Source organism: Ictalurus punctatus, chromosome 1 (assembly GCF_001660625.3).
Source record: "Ictalurus punctatus breed USDA103 chromosome 1, Coco_2.0, whole genome shotgun sequence".
In the NCBI taxonomy this organism is placed as follows: domain Eukaryota; kingdom Metazoa; phylum Chordata; class Actinopteri; order Siluriformes; family Ictaluridae; genus Ictalurus; species Ictalurus punctatus.
In genome coordinates, this window is record NC_030416.2 from 27,007,378 (window position 1) to 27,024,279 (window position 16,902).

At 40.5% G+C, this 16,902-nt stretch overlaps 1 protein-coding gene across 10 annotated transcripts in view; it reads left to right on the forward strand.

The window, feature by feature from the left end:
- Positions 1 to 16,902, forward strand: part of LOC108271270 (receptor-type tyrosine-protein phosphatase mu) — a 227,739-nt gene that overhangs the window by 39,161 nt on the left and 171,676 nt on the right. For all 10 annotated transcript variants that reach the window (XM_053683467.1, XM_053683468.1, XM_053683484.1 and 7 more), the window contains exon 2: positions 12,356 to 12,478. In XM_053683467.1, the coding sequence (XP_053539442.1) occupies positions 12,356 to 12,478 (123 nt within the window). The remainder of the gene's footprint in view (positions 1 to 12,355; positions 12,479 to 16,902) is intronic.

The window sequence follows — 16,902 nt, forward strand, 5'->3', positions numbered from 1 at the left end:
ATAAGACAAAAATGCAATTTGTCATAGAGTGAAACTTCACAGTGCAGAGTCCTTTGTCCTGACAGCTGTCATCAATGAAATTATTCTGATTAACCCCAAATGAAGGCCAGCTGTTTCTTCAGATCTTCTTGGTTTCATCTGACTGTTGAAGCCATGGTCTGCAAAAAGCCTGTAAAGGGTCTCACTTTCAAAAGGAGTACAAAAGATTTTCCAAAACATTAGATGCACCATGGAACATCATCAAGTGGAAAAAATGAGGCACCACATTGACATCACCAAGAAGAGGACATCCCTCCAAAATTTATAAAAGGACAAGAAAAGACCTTACCAGGGAGGCTGCCAAGAGACCTACAGCAACATTAGAGCTGCAGGAATATCTGACAAGTACTGATTACACTCTGCATGTGACAACAATCTCTCATATTCTTCACATGTCTGGGCTTTGGGGTAGGGTGGCTAGATAAAAGCCCTTCCTCACAAAAACATTAAAGTTTAACTTAACCACTCCAAACCATGGGTAAAATGTGTTACGGTCTGATGTGACCAATTCCAAAAGGTGTAATAATTCCATAATGTTGGTTGCAAAAGAAGTACATCACTAAAACCCATTCCCACGGTGAAGCATGATGGTGGAAGCATCATGCTTTAGAACTGGGGCTTTTATCAAGGTGGAGGGAATCATGAATAGCTACAAATACCAGTCGATTTTAGTGCAAACTTCCAGGTGTCTGCAAGTAAGCTGATGAAAAGGAATTTCACCTTTCAGCACGACAATGACCCAAAGCATACATCCAATCAACAAAGGAATGGCTTAAACAAAAGAACATCAATGTTTTTGAATGATCTCATCAGAGCCCAGACCTGAATCCATCTAGAAATCTGTGGGACAACCTGAAGCAATCTATGCACAGGAGATGCTCTTACAGTTTTATGGATCTACAGTGTTTTTGCCTTAAAGAGTAGGAAAATATTCCCAAGTTAAGATGTGCCACACAGATAGACTCTTACTCAAAAAGACTGAGTGGTGTAATAAAATCAAAAGGTGCTACAACAAAGTATTAGTTTAGGGGCGTGCATGCTTATACAGCTACGTTATTGTAAGTTTTATCTGTCAACGATTACACACACAAAAAAAAATCATTAAACCTGTTCCTAAGAATGTATAGTTAAATCCTAATTGTATAGTCCTGGTTTCTAAATGTAGTTAGTGACATTTAATGTGTAAAATACACAGATTTGAGCATTTTGGTATATTAAAGCCTGTGAGAATGGCTCCCTGGTGTTCACAGCATCACCTCAGCTGGAGAGCAGCTTTATGATATACTGCCTGAACATGCCTCCCATATTCACTATTCACTTAGAAACCTCAGTTCACTGCATAATCTAATTAGTCTCTGTCCCAGGCCTGTCCCTGCCTGCTGCACAGCTGTGTCTGTGTGTAGCTCTGAGCACTCATGCCCGGCCTCACGCTGGCACTCTGAGCCACACCAATGAGGCCCAGATTCATCCTAATTGTACAGTGTCAGGTCGTACAAATGGAGATGGATCTGACATAATTATGAGGTGGAAGTGCTTCATGAGTGTCATGGAAGAGGGAGCGGGGAAACGAGCTCTGTGTTAGCACCCGCTTTCATCCATCATCATTTAATGGTAAGACTGGAAAGACGGGTTGTCATCTCTCACAGCTTCTTAGGTGAGTTCAGGAAGCCGCCTTGATCACCTGCTGAGACTCACACATTTTCCGGCAACTCATCATATTTCAGCATTTCTCAGATTGTCTGATAATCTGGCTGTAGCAATAACCTGTGAGGTGATAACGCAAACTCAATAGCGCTGTTATCTGGCTTCTGTCTGACAGTGAAGCATACTTAACATTTATTACGGGTTTCCTGACAGTTTGATTGTTACATCACATAAAATCTTAATCCTGTAACCATTTAAAAGCCTGTTCTTATCCATTATACAGTGTTTCCCAAAAGTCTCCATACAGGGAGAGTCGGTTGTGCCTTCGTCGGTGGGTGTTCGTGGACGTGCGCTTCTCGGTCGGTCCGCAGCACTTCCAGTCTTTTTGAATTTGTTAATAAGTTTGGAAAAAGTGTCGTGTGTGATGTGTTTGCCATGTTTCCTGATAAAGTCCATCGCAACCTCGCGACAGCTTCCCGATCCAGCCTTGAGAATGATTTCAATACATTCTTCTTTTGTCAAAGGTGTTCTTAAAAGCTATCTGAAAAAAAAAATAATTATATGCTACATATGAAAAATTTTGGAAGATATTTAGCTAAAAAGGGTTAATTTCCTTCTTGTATGGAGCTTTTGGGACACCCTATATTTTACATTTACATTTACATTTATTCATGTAGCAGATGCTTTTATCCAAAGCGACTTACAAATGAGATTAACTTACAAATAAGTTAACCTCTTAACCGATGTTGCTGTGTGCCAGTTTAATAAGGGAACCAAAGGGTTCTCTCCTTTACCTCAATTCCTTCTTGACACCTATTCTTCTATCAACGGATTTTTAAAGAAGGAGACAAGTTCTCCTGAAATTGTTCCCTTTGGCGTAATGCACTGGCCCCTATAGTGCACGGATTGTCAATCAGTGGATCCAGCAAAGTATTTCAGCTGATCATACCAAACACCAATTTAGTTCCAGTTTTTAAACCTGAACCAGCGTGGCTTCTGTAGCAGATCCTCTGCTGTGGCCAATGACATGCACTTATGCACATTCTTAACCTGAAGGCAGTTCATTGAAAAAGGGGAAGAGCTTTCACAGACTTTCATAGACGGTTTTTTTTTTTTCATTTACCCCCTCGGGTCTGATTAGTGAAGTGACGACATGGCTGTTATGGCATCCAGGTGAGAAAAAGCAGAGAAAATGCAAAGCAATGCTGTGCCATTCTTTTCATCAATGGAATACTTTCTGCATGGGGTGGCATGCACTCAATATGAGTTTCATTTGATTAATTAAGTATTTTTCAAGGGTCAGAGCCTAAACATGGAAGTCCTGTTGGGAAATTCATACTTATGTGCGCTTATTGATGAATACATAATTAACTCACTCATGAATAGCCATGCGGTTTTTCCGATGAGTCACGGATTCGTTTTTTCCCACAGGTATTCCGCAGACATAAGCAACCACTAGCAAGGGCTCGTCATGGGGGCTGTTAACTGTGTAGATGTGAATGAAAGGATCAGTGCATGAGGCTTATTAAAAGTATTAAAAGAAATAGTATATTTTGTGATTATATATGAGAAAGAAACCCCCCTTTCTCTTTGTCCTGCTTTTATTTTATTTTATTTTATTTTATTTTTTTCCCAAATAATAAACACTGTGACCTCGAGGCTGTGTGTGTGTGTGTGTGTGTGTGTGAGTGAGAGAAAGAGAGCGAGAGAGAGGGATTTGTCTACACTTACTGTACCTTGCAACCTGCTAATATAGCCAAAGTGGTCTTGTTTTTTTCCCACCACATTATTGTGCTTAAACGGGTCAGGGATATATTGGCAAATCGTTTATCAGCCACAGTTTGGCAGTCAGAATAGCAAAGAAAGTCAATGCTATCACTTGTCACAAAACCGGTATTGAAATTACAAGTCCAAATTATGTGAGCTGTAGCTAAGACTATGTGATTATTACTGTGTGTACCGTGTTTAACAGAGTAATCAAATTGAATACATAACGCATTTGTTATTGTAAGAGACCACTAAGACCATGTAGAACATGTGTTATAGTGAATATGATAAGGAAAAGTAATCATAACTTTCATAATTATTAGTTATGATGATTATTTGATGTTAATGAATTCTTGATAATTCTTGAACATTAGGATCACAACGATGCAGCGTAACAATATTTCTGCAATTTCAGTGTTAATTGGCTGTATATATTAGAGTTTCTACACAAATGCATTTGCTATTGACAAAATAGAGTTCACTGTGCGGTACTGAAGATTGATTATTTTGATTATTTTGACTTGTAGAAAAATTCCAACTCAGCAGCTTGAGTTTCTAACATGTATTCACACTAGTCTTGTTTGCTGTTCCTCTTGTTCTGGATCTTCATCCTCTGATTATCTCCCTTCTGCTATACTGGTAATTCACTGAGAAGGGATTTTTTTTTTTGCGGTATCAAGTTTTATCAAATGAGCATAATCAGAATTAACACAGGGGCACAGTGGCTTACCTCTGGTTGGGGGTTTGAATCTCGCCTCCGACCTGCATGCATGGAGTTTGCATGTTCTCCCTGTGCTCCGGTTTCCTTCCCTAGTCCAAATACATACGGGGCTCAGGTGGTAAAGTGGGTTGTCCACTAAACGTATAGTTGGCGGTTCGATTCCCGGGCCACATGACTCCACATACCGAAGTGTCCTTGGGCAAGACACTGAACCCCAAGTTGCTCCCGATGGCAAGTTAGCACCTTGCATGGCAGCTCTGCTACCATTGGTGTGTGAGTTTGTGTGTGAATGGGTGAATGAGACATGTTGTAAAGCGCTTTGGATAAAAGTGCTATATAAGTGCGCCATTTACCATTTACGTGCGTCTAATTGGCTTTTTGACCGTAGTGTGAATGTGTACGCAATTGTGCGATGGTTTGGTACCCTAGCCAGGGTGTCCCCCGTCTTATGCCACAAATTTTCTGGGATAGGCTCCAGGCTCCCCCGCGACCCTGTGTAGGATAAGCAATATGGAAAATGATTGGAAATGGAGAATTAGCACAGTCTTCTACAGTAATCAAATTTATCTGTCCTGAAGGCTTCTTATCTTTCACTAACTAGAAGCTAATGCCAGCTAGCAAACTGGACTGGAAAGATGTTTCTCTGTGCGAAACAGTAACAGATTTACATTTCAGCATGCTGTATCTATGCACTTGTGTTTACTCAGTAATGAAAAATATTTGGTTATCCTGCCACTTAATATGCCATAGTCAAACATTTGGCGTGTTAAAATACAATTACATTAACACACTCTCACCTTTATGATTTTTACACACAGTGCCCGGTTTTCATTCTCACATATTCTCTCCATACAAGGATGATTCTGCAAATGGTTGTTTCTTGCTGACCAATTTGCTTGCAAGGCAGAGAACAACAATAGTTAATAGAGAAAAAAAAACAGAGAAAAAAAATCATACTACCCTACAATAAATACATTATACTAGACTTTTTTTATTTGATCGTTCATTCTCTTCAATGCTAATAAACTAAACGTTAATGCTACGTACACTGTATTACCATAGATATTATATTTACACTTTCACATAATGCAGTATTCACAAGGTCGCCGAAAAGGTCCAGATATGTTGTAGTTGATATTAAATAATAGTTTAGATGAATGGAATCATGATAGACTCGATAGATTGTCAACACTGTACAGTAAACAATTAAAATTGATATACAAGGACCTTTGACACACAAGCAAATTACTGAGACATGTTTGTGAGGTAAATTAGGTTTGTTAGTGAAGGATCACAAAACTGTACATGCTATAATTGGTGTCCTGAGTACTGGAGTTGAGAAACACATTGTGAATGCATGACTTGCTTCCCAGTTGAATAATCTGCAAATATTAGGAGATTTGACTCAAAACGTGCACTGTACTGCAGACCCAGTTGGGCAATTGAGAAGACATCAGTTTTCCACTAATGTCTTATTCTGGTGCCAGAACGCATCATCATGAGGTGGTAATGTGAACACTGCGGTGTAAGCAGTGAGAGCTTGTTTCTTGTTTGTCTCAGGGAGTGTTATAACTTTATTTGGTGAGTGAAATCAGGGTGTGTGTGTGTGTGTGTATGTGTGATAGTTTATCTAGGAGTCATAAATACATCAATACTAAGATTGAGAGATCTAATTTCCTCCTGGGCATTTGTGTGTTTTCTCATTTCCTGACTTGCGCCGTTATCTCTTGTGTGTGTGTACAAGTCTGGCATTTCATTTTACCGATACAGATTAGCCATGGCAGTATTGCCCTGGTCATGTGATTTATTTTTTCCTCCGATGTAGGATAGTAGTATCTGCAGAGTGCAGTCCTTGAGAAGAACAGTCACTGACCCTGGATCTAAAACACTGCTTAGTGTTCAGAAACAAAACCTGTGCCCTCGAGGCTTGTGTGAAACCCCTTGTACTTTGGTTTGATAAGTAATCTGATGGAGCTTGGAGTAGGGAATAGGGCCTGTCATCTCCACACGGTTTTACCTGACGAGAGAAGAATTGCAGGCACTGGGTCAAATTACCCAGTATTACTTTTATAGCTTGTGTCCTTGCAGAAGACACGACGCTCATAAAAGAGCATCCTAGCCAGCAAGACCTGTGGGATGATAATGCACAGCAAAACCTTCCTCGATGCATAGAATGGCTATTGCAGAGGATGCAATTGCTGATCTGGTAGCGAGGAAGGTTATCAGCCATCTCTATTGCATTAGCTATTACAGAAGGACCTGTTAGTGGTGTCAGTGCAACGGGAAAGCAATACCATCAAGGTGGGAGACACAATAAATGTCTGAATAATCCAAAGGCTGGGTGTCAGGCTGCACTGTATCGGCTTTAGCTCTCTGCCTCGTAGCAATTTAGACACTGCTTTGAGACACTGCTTTAGTTTAGTCTGGTTGAATTGAACCCTGGAATGTTTTTCCCCTTGTTGTGGTTCATTTAGGTAGGGGAGAGCATAGCAATCACACTCAGGTGCGGAACAAAACAACCGAATGAGGTGGTCTTGGTCTTAGTCTTGGGCTTGGCTAGATGCGACACAAAAAAAGATTTAAAAAGAGTCATTTCTGTAATTATTTAGCGTTATCTAGCGTTGTGTTCTCTGTGCTTGGTTGATTTCTACGCACACAATTTCTCACCATGGTTTTTTTTTTTTTTTTTTTGCTTTGTTTAATAACGTACGGTGTGAAAACAACCCAAACCTAACAGTAAACAAACCAAAACTGTCAATTTCACACTGACTCAGACTAATACGTGTGATTGTCATTTGCTCACAATATGTTTAGCACTTTGTGACTGCACTCTAAGCTTTGGAAGAATATGAACGCGTACACCAAAAAAAAAAGAAAAAAGAAGATGTTTTAAACTGAACTCATTTTGTTATACTCGCAAGCCTGAAAGTGCTTCACCCCAATGGACTTCTGTGTACTGGCAGTGTGTACTGTGTTCTGTGCAGTGGCAGGTGCAACGATAGAATCTCTTTTAAGTTGGTCTTGGAAATGTTTGGATGAAATACATTCGTAGGTGAGTAGGAGAATTATTGATTGTGGCCTGTAAAAAAGACGGATGGATTTTTAAAAATGCACAGTGCGTCAAGACTAAGAAAACGGCTCTGCTCTCTTCACATCGGAATCGTTTGAAATATTTACAGCATGCATTTTGTACAGGCTTTCGTGTCGGCTTTGTTTGGTGGGCCGTTTTTACTTTCTTTGCAAGAGAATACAGATAACAGGGTAGAAAGTATCGATTGGTGAGATGGTAAAGGGAGGAAGTCCCATGGAGACTCTCATAGAACCTTTCATGTGAAAGCCCAATGTCTCAGAGAGTGGAGCTCAATCTCTCTGCTAGATATCACTTAAAGCAGCTGTCTATAGTGTTTAGATTCTGTTCACGGCAAGATACAAGGCCCTCAGAAAGCAATACAACAGAGGCCCCTGATGTGAATATGTGGGTGTGCAGATGTGTATGTCGGTTTTTCTTGAATAGATATGAATGTTTCTGTGATTTCATCCAACATCTGAAGAGCACTTTATTGACATCTATGGACAATTGAATTAAACCATCTGCTGACTGGATGGTTGAGGTGATGAGCTGCTTATCACGCTTACATCATCCCAGCGTTGTTGACTTTGGCCGCCAACCGATGTGTGTGACCGCCAAGAGGCACGAATCTATTGATGTTCCACCAGGTCCTACAGAGCAAATCGCACAAACACAACAAAATATATCTGGGCAGCAAAACACTATTCCAAACCCTTCAACTGTTTTTGTCAGTACAGAGAAAGAAAAAAAAAAAATAAAAATACCCAGTCTCTTAATGAGCTGAATAGAACAACATCTTTATAACAACACAAAAGAAATGCTAGATGGGTGCACACTACTGTGCAGTTTGAAAACCTTCTACTCTGTCTGTACGGCTAACTAGAAATGGCTGGTGTGCTTCTGCACCCCTCGTGGAGATTTAATCATCTTTAACCTCGGGGGCTGATAGAAACGTCGGCATCATCTCAGACCAGATGCAGCAAACCATCTCCAATACCGTCTGTGTCGTCTGATAACGCTGTGAGGGACTTTATTATGTAGCTCCAATTGTGGGTTATTATTTCAATTATACCAAGCAAGACTGTACACTTAGGGAAGGGACGTTGTTATATGTCTAGAGGACAACGTGTGTTGTGCCAGGCTATACAGTATACCCAGGTATGAGTATGCCACAGTGCCGAAATGCTCTTAACTGTTTTTGTGCTGTTGGGAAACAGTACAAAATAGGGAAGTAATGTAATGCCACTATGTGTATCTGTAACAAACAGGCAGCCTAGTTTAAACCACCACAGCCCTGACCAGGCACTTACTAAGGATGAATGAATGAATGAATGCTGGACGTTCATGCTAACATAGTCTTTGTTTGTTACAGACATCTCTAGACCCAGCAGAGCAGGAATGACGTGTCTTTTTATCTGTTTATGCCAAATAAGGTATTCATATTCATCGGTTACATCCCCGATACAAAAGGATGTTGAAATACGTATCCTTCTGCAGACTTGGCTCAATCTTAGCCACTGACCAACATGTAGATCATCTTAAACTCAGTCTTCAAATACACTATTTGAAGCTTATTGACTCAAGATTACCCTGGTTATCAGACAAGGTAATCAAGTCTGAGAACACCCGAGTCCGAGTGAGATTACACGAGCAAACAAAGCAGAGCAAGAGAGAGAGGATATGTGTGGATGATCCCTGTGTGTTAGCGTGCTGTGTCTACACACTGTTTTTTCACTTGATGGATTTAATGGCATCACGCAGGTCAGAGCAGTTCGATTTGATCAGAATGGAACGAGAGGCTGAAGAAGATAAAGAAAAAATGTGTTACTGTCGTGCTCATTTCAGACATTCCTCATATCACACACACACATATACACGCACGCACGCACGCACACACACACACACACACACACACACACACACACACACACACACACGCACGCACGCACTAGCCATCCAAAAAGAATGGAGAATCATGGTGTTTATCTGGTCTAATGAACCTGAAATGTGCATATAGAGATAAAGGCCATTGTTCAGTGTGTGCTTTTGACAAGATAATTAGTTACTTTTATTTCAGGAATGTCTAATTATCATGGCTGTGGTCTCTGATAGCCACTGACCAGCTCCTCTCTAGGTTTTTCCACATTGTTGAATACTGAGACCGTCAAGGCAATTTCATCTAAAGGCTCTTACGACTTTTTGCAATGAAAATATTTAGGCACATTTATTACAATTACAGGCCCTGAACATAATTATTCAGAATATTTAGACTATGGATGGTGTAATTTCCATGAAATAATCTAGAAGTTATTAACTCTATCTAACAGATGTTGTAAAGGCTGTGACACACCCTGCATTGTCAAACAACCCGCACCGACCAAGGCCGGCTAATGATCATCTCCCATTGCCTTATCATTGCCTCATCATTGCCTCACCATTACCTCACATCCTGCACTCAAGCACACCAGAAAGATATCTATCGAAAGCATGAGCACCTGCTCCTGAATGAAAGGAAAGTCTCCATACCGGGAAGTGGCAGTGGTCTATTTTCATATTTTGAAAAGAGAACCTGGAAGAAACAGTATTTGTTACAGTTCCTAATTGTGTAGTAGTGTACTAAATTGCTTGTTGAGTAGATGACACCACTGGTCCATAAAGACCTATGGTCGAGTGGCATAGTATTCTGCCATACTATTTAGTGCAGTAGGATGCCGTTTGGGATGTAGCCAAACAAACTAGCCTCTGTGGAACTCTTTAAACAGTCTGCTTTGGCTGCTCGAACATTGAGGAGTAGTAAAGAATTAGTACGTAGATTAACAAAAGTAGGGCAACAGGGTCGTGTGTCAGGTAGTGTTCATTCCCCGTGTTCCCGGGATAGACGTCAGATCCACCATGACCCTGACCATAAAAAAAAGTGCTTACTGAAAATGAATGACTGAACAAAAGTAAATGAATTGAATTGAGAAAATGAATATGTAGTCTTTTCCTGCACTGATTTATTACGCTGGACCGACATTCAGAGGCCACGTTTACGCGAGTGGGTTTTCGTTTTAAAATGAAATACAAGTGTACATACAAGTGTAAACAGGAAGTTGGTTGCTAGTCCAAACTGGCGTTCCTTGTAGGGCTTACGCCACTTGAAATGAGATTCGTTGCTGATTTTTCTAATCATAGCTCGCCTCTTGCGCATGTAGGCAGCTCTGGTATTATAAAATACAGAATTTAACTTCACAATGGCTGCTAAGAATGCCAGCAAAGCTTGCGGTTCAGTCTCTGTGTTGTTGTGTATACAATCAAGGTAGCGTAATGGTCATACAGTAGGGGCTTGACGAATCAGGGAAGGATCCGCAATAATCCAGAAGACCTAATCAGGGGGCTGAATGTGGGCGGCCACGCCTTCGTTTTCAAAAGTCTTCATTTTGGTCTGTTTATACTGAAACGCAAGCCCGGAGTTTTCAAACTAGAACTTTGGCGTTTCCGAAAGTCTAAAACGCCAGAGTAGTGTAGACGACAGGCGTAACCGTAGCAAAAGTAATGTGTTTTAAAATGAAAACGCACTAGTGTAAACAGGGCCAGAGCTCTCTCTACACAATTGATTTTACTGACCTACAAGCGACGATGTGTAAGGGCTTTAAAAAAGAGCTCTTAAACTTTAGTGGAATGCTGTAACATTACAAAGGGGTATTTTTGATTCTCCAATACTCTTGAATTCATTATTAAGTTGGTTTATGTATTAGAATATGACCAAACAGAGACGCAACCCTCTAGGACTAGAACTCTGAGAAGCTCCATAAAGAGATTTGAACCAGAAACCATGTAACGTGGAACAAAATAGATTGTTTACCGCTCCACCGAAGCTTTTGGAATTCATTAGTTTGAAAGGCAAAAATAAGTTTTGATTGGTGTTTTAGACTGGTGGCCAGGGGCTTAAAGGCCATATGAGTCCTTTCAAGTGTATACACAGTGAAATATCAACTATAATCCCACCAAATAAATGTGATTTGCCAGTGGATGAAACTTGATATCTCTTCAGGAAAGTAGTTTATCTAATAAGATTCTGTCTCTCTTTCACTTCGGTGGAGGAAACGCTCGGCACTGTCAACATAAACAAGCAGATATCAGAGTCTTGCTGTGATTCTGTTGTGGCAGTTGTGTAGGTGATGACAGCTTTCTCCCCCTACAAGTGCTTATATTACATGCATCTTGCAGTGATCACATACAAATTCTGACAAGGTGTCAGAAGCCAACGGGACTTGGAAACATATTTATTTACAAGGAATCATAACATTAGACTGAGGATGGATGATAGTAAATAACATACTGGGTATATTCATAGCAAAGCTGGAAAAGGGGATTTATTTTTGCATTTTATAAAGATTCGACTATATGGAGGACTTTGTGCCTTCCGGGGAAGAATGTTGATACTTCAAATCCTCTGTCCAATTCGCAGAAAGTCACGCCGAGTTTGGAACAATATTTGAGGAGTTCTCTGAGGCGTTAAAGTAAAGCTGTGTCTTATTACGGCTCACTGTTGTGTCCCTCACATGGTTATGAGATGAAAATATGAATGAAGTGAATGCCAATCATATCTGGGTCATATTCCTCTGCTGCATGTAACGCAGATGGAACTGTGTAACGCATACATTCAGAGCAAAACCCACAATGAAAAGTAATTTTATGGGTCTGTTTGTGTTCTTGTGATTGAACGAGCTTTAGAGGACCATGTGATTGCACCACTGCTCATCTTTTCCTGCTTATTAATGAACTAGAGGAGACTCATTGTAGATACATTCCGATCTTGTGCATACCTGGAAGCTATTGTTAACATTGTGGCTGGGTCTTATTGCTCTTCATCTTGGTACTGGAGGTGCTCTGAGTGACAGAGCTATTGAATTCAGGCCAGTAAGCGGTGATTATACTCTACCATGGGAACCTGCAGTGAGGGAATTAGATTAATTGCTGCTTATACAGCGTTAATACTCCACGGTGACAGGCCCCGTGTTTGAACACTAGTGGACTTCTTTCTGCTGACAGAGATTGATGATGACTCTGCTATTAGAATTGTGTGTGCGTTCCCTCAGTTAATCAACATTATATACCCGTTTCTTTCTCAGGAGACTGTAACTTCGAAAGGCCCTACTCAGAGTGTGGCTACAGCCAAGGCAAAGATGATGACTTTGAGTGGGAACAGGTCAACACGAAGCTGAGGCCATCAACAGACCCCTGGATACCAGCAGGTCAGTCATATCTAGCCATCACAGTTCACACTACACTAGCTTTCAGTATTGTTTTTTTTTTTTTTTTTTTGTTTGTTTTTTTTTTTTTTTTTTGGGGGGGGGGGGGGGGGGGGGGGGTTGTACACTTGCATTATTTTTCCAGAGCTGAAGACATTTGCGTCAAGTTTTCAGTATGCTTGTTTAGATGGAAAGTTCTCAAACTGGGGATATTGTACAGGAAACTGATGTGCGGTCCACATGAAATGGTGGTCTGAGGTTTGCTTTGTGAACACTTATGGAGCCAGGTACAAAGTCATTTGATCGGCTAGACTTGTCACAGTACTTCGCTGTGAAAAGCATTACATTGGATGGACTTATCACATTACAATGGCAGTAAAAAGTATATTGTGGTCTTTAGTGCAGGTGATGGAGCCAGGAGAGCAATGCAAATGGTAGACTATTTTGTATATACAGTGCATGTGCATACATGTGCATCTTCAATTGAAAAACGTCACCCAATAATTTAAATATAAAATAGAGAATGCAAGCTGCCACACCATGTGTACACCACATACGCCATTAGACTAAAATGGTAGACTTTCTTGTTTTTCCTCCTAGCCTATCTGCAAACATGCAAGCTTATCTCATTTACACTACACTAGCAGCTTCATATAATACTTGTTATTACGTTTTCAGTCCAGTGACTATGCTGCTCTAAAGAGCTTGTTGCGTTATTTTGCACAAACATGCGTATTCATGGCACTGCAGAGAGCCTTCTAGATCCTGATATTTGAGGCCATAAACGTGTACAAAAGATAAATGCACAGTGGCTCATTTGTAGCTGAACCTATGTAAATTAACAGATGATATAAATAATGCACTATATCGTTTTGAAAAAAAAAATGGCTAAGGAATTTCAAAAGATTCACTTTATCTGTGAATCAGAGTCAGCAAACATTAAAATGAACTGTATTTACTCTGGGGTTGCATTTACTCTGGGGCACTGTTAAATCAATCCAATGAAATATTCATTTTCCATCACAGTACTCAGTAGTATTTTATATACTAGTAATTATCTACTTTATTATATTAACTTGCGCAATAGGTTAAACAGTGTGTGAAGTGTTATTCAATGCTGCATGAGACTTCTACAACATGCGCATGACTCATTTCTCAAGCATCAGGGAAAGTGTTTTCCCCTTAGCTCATATCTTAGGCACATGACTGATCAAAGATTCACTTTGTCACACCCTAATAAGCTTGGCCATTAGACCCCACAATATTGCTCCAGCTCTTAAATCTGATGCCTAACCACGCACGAGCACCACCTTCATTGACTCCTCCAAAGCAATTGCAGCAGCGGAATTAATTGTGAGGACTTGGCTAATTTCATCTCGCCTCTGTCAGCACGTACCACTGACTCTCAGAGAAATTACCTGACAACAGAGAGCAGGCAGGAGAGGACCAAATAAAATAAAAAAAGGGAAGTGTTTACCTTTCTGCCATAATTGATTTATGTTTCCCTGCCAGGAGGCAGCAGAAGGTTAAAACCCAGCCTGGTGGTGGGGCAGCGACCTACATGTTAGACACTGCTCCATGCATTTCATATCACTGATTTCACATTCCAGACCCAACAGAGGTGCTGCATTTGAATGTGATATTGTTGATGCCATGAAAGTGATTCTTTTGGTATGAAATGGGGACAGTTATACATGCTGCCACCCTGGTGTCTCCCCTCACTGCTTTTCTTCTTAGTCGGTATGTCCAGTGTGATTTGTGCTTAAAGAGGCTCAAGTCCACCAAAGAATGGATACGCTTTCTTCATTCCAGAGATCCAGTGACCATGACAGCTCTCCCACAACTTTCCACACGCTCTCGCCATGAAATGCCATGGCACCGTAATGAAAGTGGTTTTTGGCGGTAATGAATACCTGAAGCTCATATAAACGTGGCAAGTCAGTCTGAAATAGTTCATCCCCACAATATATATATATATACTGTATATATATGACAGGCCTTATCAATTTGATTCTATTGCACTACTTGGGAGGTCAGGACTTGTATATGATATATTGGTCTTTTTCATTTGGTGTATATCGGCGATGGCTACAAGGACTGAGTCCAATGAAAGCACCATTATCCTTTTGCTACTGCTAGTCCCAACTTTGCAGCTTTCCACAAGAAAAGGTAGCAGCTGGCATGGCTCTCCTTCTAGCCACCATTAAAGTAATGTCCTCTAAGGGAAGTCAGAACATTTTAGGTTTCTTTTATTTCTCATTAGCTTCTTGATGATAGCATGCCCCCTGGCCACATAATAAATCAAATGACCCTGCTTGGGAATGTGGGACAGGGAGAAACAGGACAATGTGGTCAGTGCTCGGAAAAGTGGCCTGGTTTTTCTATGGCCTCTTACCTTCTATTTAAAGGGTGGCAGTCTAAAGCTACGCGTGACTTCAACATGGCACAATGGAGAGTTGTAGTTTTAGACTTTCTCTGACTACACGGTTAAGAAATTTTGTAACCACTGACCTGAAGGTTAGAACCTTGCATGGTCAAGTGAGAGCTCCGCTGTAAAGATTCTGTGCTAGTGACCTACCGGAATGTTGTGTGTTACCAGAGAGCCATTGATTTCCCAAGACCCTGTCAGCTGCTCAGCTGCTCGGATTCTGTCCCACCTCACTAGTGGCACTTTTTGATGGTGGTCATCCCTATGGGTATCTCAGGGGTTCTACTTTGGCTGTTCTGGGTGTGTTGTCAGGTTTGGGTTAACATGCCAATAGTGAGAATTCTCATGCTGCTATTGTAACAGGTGAACTCCACCCCTACAAATGCACACGTTCACTCTTTCTTTCCTATGACACACTTCACATAAAATCATGAAGTGTTAAAGTTAGGACTTGTGTAAATGTGTAAATAGTATAAGTGGTTGGAGCTGTTTGGATCAAGCCTGTAATATCCTAGAGAGTGTAGAGATTTAACATTTTTATCACTGAGGCAAACTTGATTTAGGTCCATTATGGCTTTAATATAGACAGCTCATTTTAGGTGTACGGGTGGCGCAGTGTGGTGCAGTGGACAGTGCTGCTTCCGCACAGCTCCAGAGAGTCCTGGTTTGATCCTGAGTTCAGGTCATGATTAAACTGAGCACATAATCATGTTTTTCCATGTGTGGATTTCATTTGGATTATCTGGTTTTGTCCTACCTCCTAAAAGAGAAAAACAGCTGTCATAAATGTGAAAAATAAGCCATTTATGACAGCTGAAATGACTGTGAGCTGGCTATCATGATTAAGGGGTTTAGACTCAAGTAGCCTGGGTAGGGTTGTAAGCTTTGTGCAGAAACACCGAGTGAGATATTAGTGAGGGAAAACCCCAGAACGAAATGGTAGTGATTTGCTAGTGAGCCCATAACCGGTTTGCTCACCCAATATTCATAAGGTTCAGGGAAATTTGTTCCAGAATACAGTAATCATCTCAAAGCCATACATTAATAGGTGTGTTTTTAACATTCACCGATCACTTTTCTACTTTTCAGAGGACTGAATTGCATAGCCCAGAAATCCTTCGGGTCGTAGTGTGCTACCATTAAATAACTCATGGGTCATAGCTCAAGGAAGTGAGTGAGTGAATGAGTGAAACATACACACTAGGATACTTGAGATGGTCCATTTTAAGGCTTTATTCTGACTGTCTTAAATAGCATATGCTATAAGGAGGTTTATTAGTATTCATGTGCAGAATGTGATACTACCACACACTGAAATATATTATGTCCTACTAGTGACATCTGATAAGCCTCTTACAACTATGTGCACAGGGCTTGCCCCGATCACATTACACTATACTGTATTATAGTAACACATCTGTTAGCTAAATGTAATAGGCACTATAGCAGATGTCCATCAAGTCAAGCCTGATCCGGAGCCGACTGAACTCTGATGGGTCCTTGTGGTCCATCATCTTTCTGCCTTGAATTTTTCAGACAAATCAGTCTATTTTTTCCACCAGTTTCCTTAGTTAAATAATATATATTTAATACATTTTCCTGAGGTGATAGAGAGGAAATATGTTTTCATGTGAAAACACCACTTTACTGGGTAAGGAATTGACAGTGCCTCTGTGGGTGGACTGTCAAGAAACCAGAAATGAATGCTGAAAATATATGCACCCTGCTTTTTAGCAGGTTCTTTGGAACCTGTTTTTGGTTATAGTCCCCATTTTGGTTACCTTATCAGTACAAGCATGTACTTGCTTGGTAGTGTTTCCTAATGGTCGTTTACTGAGTAATATCAAAATCAAAATACCTAAGAATCGTTTTTCTTTCCAAATCTCATCACATTATTACTTCACCTTTTTGTGTTAAACACTTGCCTACGAGATGTAATCACTTTTTCAGGTTACCTATCATTCCTAGAATGATTCTTATAATTCACGCTCATGGTTAA